Source organism: Natrix helvetica, assembly GCF_964273705.1.
Source record: "Natrix helvetica genome assembly, chromosome: 7".
NCBI classification, from domain to species: domain Eukaryota; kingdom Metazoa; phylum Chordata; class Lepidosauria; order Squamata; family Natricidae; genus Natrix; species Natrix helvetica.
In genome coordinates, this window is record NC_138558.1 from 65,915,179 (window position 1) to 65,927,997 (window position 12,819).

At 38.4% G+C, this 12,819-nt stretch overlaps 1 protein-coding gene across 4 annotated transcripts in view; it reads left to right on the plus strand.

Annotated features, from left to right (window-relative positions):
- The window catches only part of FRYL (FRY like transcription coactivator), a 205,934-nt gene that overhangs the window by 76,144 nt on the left and 116,971 nt on the right, over positions 1-12,819 (plus strand). For all 4 annotated transcript variants that reach the window (XM_081959286.1, XM_081959283.1, XM_081959285.1 and 1 more), the window contains exon 2: positions 9,105-9,304. In XM_081959286.1, the coding sequence (XP_081815412.1) occupies positions 9,185-9,304 (120 nt within the window). In that variant the 5' untranslated portion in view covers positions 9,105-9,184. The remainder of the gene's footprint in view (positions 1-9,104; positions 9,305-12,819) is intronic.

Here is a 12,819-nt window from a genome sequence, read left to right on the forward strand (position 1 = left end):
AGCTACATCATGCGGAAGCTGGTACTTCCCCGGAGTCTTACATCTCTCTCTTATTTTATATATATGAAAATATCATTATTACATACATATTAGCAGTTTAACTTCAAATTCTTTGACATCTTCAACCATACTTTATATCACTTCTAACCATTTCATTGTATTAACAATTGCAATGTGTTTTTAAATCATTTCTGTGACCTAAGTCTCATTGCTGTCTCTTCTCCCCTGTCTGTTGGCTGAGCCATGGCTCCTTCCCCCTTCCTGTCTTGTGCAGTGTCTCTTGTTTCATCTAGGAGGTTCTTGTGTTTTTCCATGAAGGCTTCTGCCTCCATTACTGTATTAATTCTCACTCTACCCCCCTCCCAGAAAATCAACAAGCCTTCTGGAATTAGCCACCTAAACCAGATATTTTTTTCATATATTTTTTTAGTTAAAAAGAAGAATTTCTTCCTCTTATCTCTTATTCTTTTTGGTATCTGTTTCAGAATGGTTATTTCTTTGTCCTTATATCTTAAAGGTTCCCCCCTTTGAACTCCTAGAATCTCATCTCTTGTAGTCTTTCTAAAAAAATTAACATAAACTTCCCTTGGAACATTGTGTGTTCTAGCATATGCTGAATTGATTCTGTATATCAAATCCATATCCCACCCTAGCTGTTGCTTATCTCTTTTAATATAATTGGCTAGCATTGTTATCATAATCTCCCTTAAGTCTTCACCCTCCATTTCAGGTATGTTTTGAAATCTAAGAAAAAGAGACATCCTTTCAAATTCCATTTTTTCCATATAATTCTCAATTCCAACATTTTTTTTTGTAAAGCCTTCATCTCTTCTCCCACCCCCACAGCCCCCTCCTCCAGAGCATCTATCTTCTGGCTATTTTGTAAAGTCTGTTGTTTATTCTCTCTGAGTTCTTCCCTTAAGTCAGCCAGCTGTTTTTTTATTTCGTCCTGTCCCTTTAAAATTGACTGGAACATTTGTTGAAACATTTCTTGAGATTGCTGTTCCCCCTTGGGGGCCCTTGGTTGTAAAAAGGAAGATAGCTGTGTTTGTTGTGGAACAGGACTTGAAACAGAAGAAGATGGAGCCGATGCTGGTTTAGGAATAGGAGCCTTTTTCGCAGGCATTGTGAAGTTCAGAGAAAGTTAAAAGACCTTTAAAGTCCCTTCCAGTTCTATGGTCCAATGATACTGTGACTGTGGAATGCTGTAAACACCATAGTTGTGCACCATTCTAACCACTGTGCCATTAGGGCTCCTCTATTTATAATTTTTAAAAATACATTAAATTTAAATAATAAACTATTAATTACACTACCTCTGAAGTATTTATGCTTGCAAATAATGAATGATACTTTTGGGTTATTTCAGAGTTACTTTCCCTCACTTTTTTTTCCTTTGGGCATCATCTTTTCATGATTCTTTTCTGACAAGGAGAAAAAGTTATAATCTTTTCACTCCCTGCCCCAGCAACTTCCAAGCAACTTTTCTTTGATTGCCTTTGCTACTGAGCTGGCCTGTGCTGCTGTTCTGTACTGCATGATACTGAGATGAAACTACTTCATTTTGGGCCCTGTAGTTTCATTGGGAGCATGTCATAACTGTCGCAGTTGCTTGGTTGGAACTGCTGCCATGTCTCCTGCTTTTGGCTGTTGCTGGGTTGGGATAGCACTGTTGCTGTTGCCTCTCAACTGGTCACTGGAGGGATTGGATAGATTGCCTGTTGTTGGGTAGGCATTGTTGAGGAAGCTTTGTTTCATTGTGCAGTGATTAGAATGCCATTCTGCAGGCTGCTACCGCTGTCTGCCAGCTCCCTGCAATTTGGCAGTTCAAATTTCACCAGGCTCAAAGTTGACTCAGCCTTCCATCCTTCCGAGGTTGGTAAAACAAGGACCCAGATTGTTGGGGGCAATATGCTGACTCTATAAACCATTTGGAGAGGGCTGCAAAGCACTGGGAAGCGGTATATAAGTCTAAGTGCTATTGCTGTTCAAGGTATGGTCAACAGCGAGAGCAGAAAATTGGATGGTTTGACTGCAAAAACTTAAATCAGCATAGCTATTTATTATGTTTGTACAAGAAACTCCATAACATTTAATGGGAAATGAACAATATCAAGATTGTCCAAGTTTTCCAGATGGAGGTGGCAAAGTTTTGCTTAGAAGAGTTAAATTTTGTTCATAGTACATCTTAGTTAACCAAGATGGATGGCAATCTCAATTGTGCTTTGCCATTATGCGTTATACTAGGCTTACTTTGGAAGCAGAATCTAGGACAGAGGGCTTGCCTTTTGATAAGGATGAACTGTTTTGCGCAGAGATCCTCAGTAGTTCCTTTTGGATCTGTTAGCACACTTTTATTCAGGGGCTTGGTATTGTGCTCTTATTCTGAGCAACAGGCATATTTACAGTGGTGAGATTTAATCCCCCCTGGTTCTGTGGGCGTGGCTTGGTGGGGGTCATGTGACTGGGTGGGCATGGTCAACTTTTCCCCACCTTTTAAAGCATTTTTTCCTGCCGGTTCGGGTGAATAGGCAGGAAAAAATGTTTTAAAAAGTGGGGGAAAAAAGAGCTTCCGACGATCGCATGATCAGCTGTGAGCCGCGCGATTGTCAGAAGCTTTTTTAAAATTTGAATTATTATTTTTTTAATTCGGTTTTTCATTCGAAGACCCAAGGACAATTGTCCCTACTGGTTCGGCCGAACCGGGAGGATTTCAACCCTGCATATTTAGTCTACAGCTCCTGTTGATGTTTTTCACCATAGTGTATTTCCACATCCATTATTTGGTGACTAGTTTGATTCTAAGGTATGAGGTCACTACTGTACTAACAGAGTGCCCAAAAACATCACATGGAATTTTGAAATAACCTTCTGCTGAGTTCCAGAGCACTATTAGAATTGTACTAAATCTCCTTTTGCTAAAAGAGCCAATTAGATTGGGAACCACAATGTCAATTTCTATTCAAGATACATTGAAATTCATAATCTTTTTGAATTCTATTTTATGGTCTGATGCTGGTAAGAAACATCTTGCAGTCTATGCAGAGTCTCACTTCTTGGTTAATATAGTAATTACGATGGGTGATTATTCTCAGCTGCTATGTATTCCTTTTGTATTGTTGTAAGTATTTTTATTTTGTTTGCTGCCTAGAGTCGCTTGTCGAAGAGACGGATTAGGGGGAACATAGTAGCTGGATTCCAGTACTTGAGAGGCTGTCTCAAGTACCTAAGAGAGATCCAATCTAGGAGAAATTGTCTGACTGTGAGAGCAGTTAATTCATGGAATAGATATTCTCGGGTTGTGGGTGTTCCATCACTGGAGGATAGATTAGACCAGGGCAGTCAAACTCCCGGCCCATGGGCCAGATGCATCACACGCTGGCCACGCCCCTGCCCAGTTTAGTGAAGGGGGAGAAATCCCAATACATCATATGATCTTATTACATCTTGCGTGATGACGTGAGTTTGACACCTCTGGACTAGACAATCATTTAACTGTGATGGTATAAGACACCTGTTTGAGCAGATGGTTCGACTAGAACTGTGATGGCAAACCGGTACGGGTGCCCGAAGTGGCACATGAAGCCCTCTCTGCAGGCACACCAGCCATCGCCCCAGCCCAGCTCCACTGTGCATGCACCTCCAGTCGGCCAGCTAGTCTTCTGGTCTCTGCCATGCGTGGGGGGCGGGGCGCATGTGTGTGGGGTGCTCGCATTACATTTTGGGGCCTTACGCAGCTCCCCCTTACCCCGTTTTGGCTTCCAGGTTGGTACAGGAGGCCTTCCTGTACAAATGAGGCAAAGGGGCATTGTGCAAGGCCCCCCCCGGTGCCCCATTTTGGGCCTGGAAAGCTCCTGCACCAACCTGGAAGCCAAAAATGGGCAAGGGGGGGCGGGCTGCATGAGAAGGGCACGTGTGAATGCACGGGGGGGCACATACGGGCAGGGCACTCGCATTGCATTTTGGGGTTGTGCACATGCGCGCTATGGGCACTCGGCACCAAAAAGATTAACCATCACTGGACTGGAAGATCTCCAAGGCCCTGTGATTCTATGAATCGTGTTATATCTTAGGCCATCTTTTATGTGTCAGGAGAGGTGTAATCCATTGACTACAAGGAAACGCAACATCTACTGGGATTTGGCCAATTGCCTCTTCATCACCGTTTGATGCTTTGACAGCCTCACTAGTTGTGAATTATTGTTGACTTACCAAGATTATCTATGCTTCTCAAAAGATTCCTGACCTGGCATCTCTCCACTGAGCAGATTCTCTGGTCTCTCAAAAAATCTTCCCTCGCTAAAGTTGAAATTTGCACAGCACTGAATGTGGAAAAGGACAGTTTAATCCTTTCCAATGTTAAAATCCTCATGTTTTATTTTCCAATTAATTTTGAAGCTTATGCTACTAAGTTTTTTAGATATACAGAATGTATCTAAATTTGTATATCCAGGGACTGAACAAGTGGTGGTGATTGCTGCTTATGTCTTAGGCTTATTTAAAAAGATAGTCTCTCTATGCATCTTAATCCATTTTTATAAGATTCCGTGTCCTACACTGGTGAATGAAATCTAAGCAAGTGTAGCCTTCTGTATATTTGCTTGTTTGATTATTCTTTTATTCTAGGATCTCATAGCTCTCTCTCGTCCCATTTTCCCATTTTTTTTCTCCAGTGAGAAAAATTAGTTAGCTGACAGTGAACCTTGTTCTTGATTCATTTGCAGTAGTTCATTTCCCTGAGCACATTGTCATTCAGAACTCCTAAATCAGATGTGTGGAAAATCACATTAATGGCCCATCTTATTGGTAAAAGGAAATAAGGGTGCAAAAAGTCAGATATCATTGCTATTCACAAGTCTTAGATCTAATTCATTCTCCTTGCTTTGCTTCTTTGTCTAATGACCCTGGATTGACTCTACTTCTAAAATGGTGGCCATATCTTCACCATTGTTGTGATTCTCCATGCTTTCTTCTTGAATCAGATTTTTCAGTTGCTTTGTATCTGAGTTGCTCCTTGGACTGAGGGTCTTGTTATGAATTATGTGTCCAGATTTGTTGCCTCTAGCGAAAACAGCTCTCTAATTATGTGTTTTTTGAAAGTTACTGTTTTTATGATTGCATTTCATCTTAAAAGATTTGAAGCATGGGCATATATGAAAACATCTTCATTAAGTAATTAGATAGGAGATGAATTTCTACCTAGCATCACAAACTTTTTTTAGGTTTTATTGATGCAGAAATTATTTGTATGAGCCTGTTAGTTTGAACTATCTTTGGTTTGCAGTTATTAAGTCTTTTCTGTTCTTAAAAAAAATCAATACAGACCTGCCACAATTACTTGCAAAGCAATATTGGTAGAGCAGCACCTTGTTAATATTTTTGACAGCAAAACAATTTCAGGCATAATTTATATTGAGAAGTCATGTCTAATTCAGCAATTTGTTACAATGCTGAATTGCAGTCATCGGTTATTGCAGCAGTCACCATTTTTATCCGGGTTGACAGAGTCCCCTTATTCATCTCTTCTTCCTGGCTCTCATCAAATATATATCGAATAATGCATATGTTGGCCTATGGAACAGCATCTTGAAAGTTTTGTGCAAAAGGAGTTGAAAATATTTAGCTTGTTCTATTTGAAAAGGGGTACGTCCCCCCCCCCCGTAGGAAAGGCTTTTCAGTTTGAAATGAGTGGATCCATAGTTTCCGTTACTTCACTTATAAGTTGTCACTTATCTGTTCTATCAGAGATAGAAAAATTACACTTCCAGATTTTGCCCCAATGTACTCTGAATTTTCTTTAGATTATTGGAATCAAGACAGAAGAATCACATAATGCTGCAAAGGAGAAGCATTCACCACCACCATGGATAGGAGTAAAGAATGGGTTGAATGCTGTCCCTGCTCCCCCCCCTTTTTTTAAATAATTTTTTTATTTTTAAACAAACAAGAACAAACAAAAACATAAAACACATACATCCTTCTTCCATTTCATAAAGCGTGTCGTTTGGTTACAAGATTTTGTGCGTCCTTTCCATGGTCACCACTTGCAATTATATATCACAAATTGTTCATTTGGTAAACATAGATACATTATTGTTATGTGTCAATTTTTCAACTATAATTATTATTCCTTAATTTTAAACAAGATATTTTAAATATTGAATCCATACATACATCATTTTGCATCAATAATTCAACTCCAATTATTATTCCTACATTTTAAACAGAATATTCTATATATTAAAATCATACATCCATTACATCGTTCTAATCTGTTTGACAATGCTAAACCCTTATAGTATTGCATGTATCATTCTATTATTCTTAAAATATAAAAAGTTATCCCACTTTTCCCATTACCATGATTTTTTATCTAACCATTGAGAAAACAAATCCCAAACCTTGTAAAATTGTTCATCTTCTCGTTCTCTAATTTCAAATGTCAATTTACTCATTTCCGCATATTCCAAAAAATTTAGAATTTCCTCCTGCGTTGGTATTTTCTCATTTTTCCAATTTTTTGCTAATACAATTCTAGCTACTGTTAAAACATTTACAATCAAACATTTCAAATCTCTATTGTATATTTCTGGTATAATTCCCAATAAAAAAATCTCTGGTTTTAAGTCTATATGTTTTTGTGTCATTTTCTCCAACCACGTGTGAATCTTAGTCCAATATTTTTTAGCTTCTACGCAAGTCCACCACATATGGTAATATGAACTCGATGTCTGATGACATTTCCAACACTTTTCTGATTTATTCTTGAACATTCTTGCTATTCTTGTCGGGGGTAAAACATCTTACAGAAATTTTCTTTATATGCTGTTGACATTGTCATTTTATAATTTTGAGACCACAATTTTTGCCACATCTCTAATTCAATACCCATGCCCAAAATTTTTCCCCAAGCTATCATAGTTCCTTTAACTTGTTCTTCTTCTAACTTAACCTTTAGTAAGTGTCCATAAAGTTTTTTAATTACTTTTTCATCAGTACCCATCAAAATTTTATGTAACAGTCATTTTACCATAAAAACCTTCCTTTTTACGATCCTTGTCATATCTAGATTTTATTTGCACATAGGAAAACCAGTTAATTTTTATATCTTTCTTTTCCAGTTCTTGCATAGATTTAAGCTCACCCTCTGCATTCAATAGTTCATCATATCTAACTGTTTGTTCCTTTTTGTATATTATTGCGTATGAAAAGGCTTACCTGGCCCCTTTTTTTGTGATATTCAGAGCATGCAGGATTTCATCTGCAAAATCTAATGCAAACTGCTGACTCACAGGATAGTTCTTGGGACTTTGTTTTGTAAAAAGATAGAATAAGATGTAATAGAATCTTGATAGGGCTGTAATAACAGAATCTTAAGTACCTGCCAGCGTTTCCCTCTGTGTTCTCTTATACCGTGTTTCCTTGAAAATAAGCCAGGGTCTTATTTTCTTTTGATCCCCGAAATAAGCGCTTGGTGTTATTTTTGGGGAGGTCTTATTATTTTTGAGGTGCAGGAGGCAGTGGTCACCTCAGGCTGCTGCTGTGTTGCATGTTGCTGGGCCTGCCACTCTTTTTGCGGCAGCTATTAGTGTGACAGAAGGGGTACGGTGGCTAGGGTTGTAGGAGTGGCTGTTAGGTAAGGACATGTGGGGTTCATGGGGCATGTTCTCCCTCCCTTACCCCCCTCCAGCCTCGCCTCCTCACTTCGTATTGTTTGCATGGCAAGCAACCAGAGGAAGTGGCGGGGACTGGCTGTGCATGCGTTTAAATATTTTTGGGGAGGGCTTATTTTATTGCATGTGTTAAAAAGCCCAATTGGGCTCATTATCCAGGGAGGTCTTATTTTCGGGGAAACAGGGTATGATGCGGGATCAAGGGTGCGTGGGTATGTGCGTGCACGATATTTTGAATCTCTTCTACTTATCTCTTTCTCAAGATTTAGATTTCCTTTACTGTCTCTTATCTGTTAATGGCTTTCATGGGTGGAACAGTATCTCAGGCTTCTCATCCATTGTTAAGTTTGTTTTTGTTTCTTTGTTTTGTCCTTTTTGAACAAAAGGTACTGGATGTTGACTAGGCAGCAGTGTTTTGGTTTGGTATACTGTTCGTGAGGACAGATATTTTGGGCTTGTGGAGTCTGCTTCTGGAAAATGAGGATTGGCTCACTCAGAGAGAAAATTATGCACATCAACAAAAGACTAACTCCTTTCAGTTTTTCAACCTGTCATCATCAACTGTTGCTGAGAGAGAGATGGGTGGTCTCAACATTTAATAAACAGAAATAAATTTACTGATCCCTTTGATTTGTTGTACTAGAGAATTTGTCAATGTTGAATCACTCAATTCTGGGAACCAGGTGGCCATTTTGCTGGTATCTTGGCTGTTGGAGCTGGCAACATATAACATTAATTTTGCAGGGTCTGCAATTGGCTTCTGTTAGATACTTGCTCTAACTACAGTGGTTTCCACCAAGGTCCTCTGTTCCGGCGGGAACAGAGGTTTAATCCTATTGGTTGAAGGGTCTGACAGCTCCCTATAAAAGGGCTGCTGTCAGACTCAACCTTCTCTGGATTGTTCTCACTTGTACTTAATAAAGAGCTGTTGTTACCGTTAAGCCTGTGTGTGCCTATCCATTACCCAATCTTAACAGCTTCCAATATAAGGTTCACCTGTAAAAGCTTCATGACCAGACACCTGACTGTCCAATCTCTTCTTAAAATCCTCCAATGATGGATTTTCCCAGAGGTAGAGGAAGAAGTATAGTTAGATAATCCTGAACATATCCTTGATAGTTTTTAAATGCTTTTCTGCTTTTATCTTATGTATTGATAACACAATAAGTACTGGAAAAAGAGCATCAACTGCCTATGTTTATCCCTGATATCTTTGGTTTAGTTGCATATGGCCCCAATATCTGTCAGTTATACTCCTTCATTGAAAACATTTTATGTTTATAAAATGCTTCAATTGGAAATCAACTGAGAACTTTCTCCTCTCCTAGAAGTGTTCCTTAAATTCTAACCACCTAAAATATTTTGTTTGTAAGAAATGCTGATACTTTTGATTTACTTCATTATTAATGATCCATCTTTCTCTTCCTCTAGCATCAGCACAAGCCAGAAGCATTACTAAGCACAGAATTTCTCCCACCATCAATTCTACTTGCGAAAAGAGAAGCGTCATCATGTCTAATATTACCATTGATCCAGATGTCAAACCTGGTGAATATGTCATCAAGAGCCTCTTTACTGAGTTTGCTATTCAAGCTGAAAAGAAAATTGAAGTTGTAATGGCTGAACCTTTGGTGAGTTCTTTTATGCAGCCTTCTTTCAGTTTTATGTTTTTCTTAAATTATTTAATCTTAATTTTGAAAAAGAACAGTGAAAAGCTGCAATAAACAATGAAGCACTAGGAAATGTTAAATTTCCTCTCCTTTCTCATTCCATGTAGCTAATTGTTTGAAAGATCAGAATTGCCAGGGGTATTAATATAAAACTACTTACTACAGCTTACTATAAGTTCTTTTACAAGGTATAAACTTTAAAATAGAAGTGTATTAGCCAAGTGCAGATTTATTTTGTATCTGATTAAAATCCCATTTATTTTAGTAAAATTTGAGATGTGTGTGTCTGTGTGTAAAACACACATCCCAAATAAAAAACATGCTGCCAATAAACTTTATAAAATAACCATAATTGGTTGACTGCTGCATTTCCTTGAGGTTCCCTTCTTTTTAATTCATTTCATTGGTAATTGACTGTTTCCCTGTTTCTGCTGATCCATGCTGTTAAAAGCCTCCTTCTATACAGGCCAAATAAATATTTTAGCAGAAAGTGAAATTTATGTAATAGTTTTGATTTGATAAAAAGATCAGCATTAGGGCTGTAACTGTAGACTTTGGAAAAAGGCAATAGTAAACCATGGTTGCCAAGGAAATTACATGAACATGCTCATATGATTACTAGGAGTCAAGTTCAACTCAAAGGATTCTTTATTTTGTATAACCTTTGAGTACTGCCTCCACTTGTCTCTTTTTTTAACTTTTGTTTTTTGTTTTAAAAAAGAGAGCAGTCAGAAAAGGAAATGCACTGGGAAGGAGAAAGAAGCAGAGATAGCAGCCAGTGTTTATCAGCAAAAAAGAGAGGAAATCCTTAGAGGAATCCTACTTAATTGATTAAGGAGGGAGGGAATTGCAGGATAAGAAAAGACAACTACTATACGAAGACACTAGAGATGCTTGCTTATATATCTTCTAGCTCTGCTTTGTTTTTGAAGCTCTCCATTCAATTTTATACCTGCAAATTTTTTTTTTGTTTGTTTGTTTGTTTGATTACCTTTCTATTGATTCACACAACACTATTGTCTAGATCAGGGGTTTTCAAACTTTTTTTCAGGCAGTGGAACCTGACATTACCAGGTATTATGTAGCTTACAATTCTTATCTTCGTAGAAGTAATTTTTCAAATTTAAGATGAAAATAGGAGGGAATAGCAACAAAAGGTATTTGGATAATTGAATCACATCAACTAAGATAATCAAGGCACAAACCTAAGCTTAATGGTATGAACCAGTAAGAATATAATGCTAAGATATTAATGGCTACGATAAATTTTGAATTTGTCCCTTATTAATTAATTTAAGTAATTTAATTAAATAATTTATAAAGTTGCACAAGATACATATGAATGATTTTTGTTTTTAAGTGTTCTTGCCCCTAATTTGTGCTTTGATACTTAATTAAGAATTGGCAGGATGGATACCAAAGAACAAGAATACTAAAGGAGACACCTAAAAGAAGATTCTTATTGAAAGTAATCAACACTGCCTGTTTGCCATGCTAGGTCTAGAAAAAACTTGAATTATGAAATGTATTAAGGTCAAGGCAAGGATTTTGTTGGAATTAACTTGGAATTAAGATTGCCGGGAGAAATATCAACAACCTCAGATATGCAGATGATACCACTCTAATGGCAGAAAGTGAAGAGGGACTAAAGAGCCTCTTGATGCAGGTGAAGAAGAAGAGTGCAAAAGTTGGCTTGAAACTCAACATTAAGAAAACTAAGATCATGGCATCTGCCCTCTCAATTCCTGGCAAATAGATGGGGAAGAAATGGAGGTAGTGACAAGTTTTATTTTCCTGGGCTCCAAGATCACCCCAGATGGGGACTGCAGCCAAGAAATTAAAAGATGCTTGCTCCTGGGGAGGAAAGCTATGGCAAATCTAGATAGTATACTAAAAAGCAGAGACATCACCCTGCCAACAAAAGTGCTTATAGTCAAGTCTATGGTTTTCCCAGTTGCAATGGATGGCTGTGAAGATTGGACCTTAAGAAAGGCTGAGCGCTAAAGAATTGAGGCCTTTGAACTCTGATGCTGGAGAAGACTCCTACGAGTCCCTTGGACTGCAGAGCGATCGAACCGCTCAGTCCTAGAGGAGATTAACCCTGACTGCTCTTTAGAAGGCCAGATCCTGAAGAGGAAACTCAAATACTTTGGCCACCTCATGAGAAGGAAGGACTCACTGGAAAAGAGCCTAATGCTGGGAAAGACTGAGGGCAAAAGAAGAAGAGGGCGACAGAGGTGGCTGGATGGAGTCACTGAAGCAGCAGGTGTGAGTTTAAATGGGGGAATGGTATTGGACTGGAGGAACATTGTCCATGGGGTTGCAATGGATTGGACACAACTTTGGAACTACAACAACAATAAGGATTTTGATGCCGGAGGGCGCACTGGTAACTTGGAGAGATAGAAGATTTAGAATAGACATGATAGAACAAGCGGAATATTTTTACAATACCCTTGTTGGGCAGGAGGATGAGAAAGACGAAGGAGAACAGGCGGGAGCAAGGAGGCAAGGACCCAGCACACAGATAAGAAGAGAAAAGGAACCAGTGGAGACACGAAAGGAGAAAGAAGTCGTTCTAGACGAAAAAGGGGAAGAACCAAAGGAAGTGAGAGAAATAAGGGCAACAAGAAGCACACGACCCAAATACACTTAGAAGTATGTCGGGAGAAATCAAGATTCTATTATTGAATATTAATGGTCTAAACTCACCCCAGAAGAGGAAAACAATATTTAATAAATTAAAACATTTGAACTACAATATAATTGCAATGCAAGAGGTCCATATGGCTAAAAGACAGATCCAGATCTTAGAATGTCCTAGCGTGGGTAAACTCTACGCAGCACTGGCTGACCAAAAGAAAAGAGGAATAGCATTATATGTCAAAGACACAATCCAGACTAAACTAATTTATCATGATGAGGAAGGGAGAATACTAATCGTAGAAATAATGTTAAACCAAAAAAAGGTGTCACTGGTTGTAATATATGCACCTAATGAAGGCCAGGAAAATTTCTATCATAGACTACATAGCATTATTCGAGAGATGGGAAACGAAAATGTTTGTCTACTGGGTGACCTCAATGCTATATTTGACCCGAAACGGGACTATAAAAGTGGAAAGAAGAGAAAAGGAGCTAGGAGAACTTTGCCAAGGTCATTCTTCCAAATGGCTGAAGAACTTAATCTGTTTGATGTATGGCGAGAAAGATGTCCAGAGGGAAAGCAATATAACTTCTACTCGAATAGACATGAATCCTGGTCAAGGATAGACATGGTCTGGCTGCCGATGGAGTTAATTTCAGAAGTGAAGGAGATAGATATAGAACCCAATCTATGGGCTGATCACAATCCCATGAGGATTATTTGGAAAAAACAAAAGGGCAGTTATCGCTGGTTACTCAATAGATAAATTCTAAAAGACCAGGAATATATTAAAAGAGTCAACCAAGAATTAAGATTCTTCTTCAAAGAA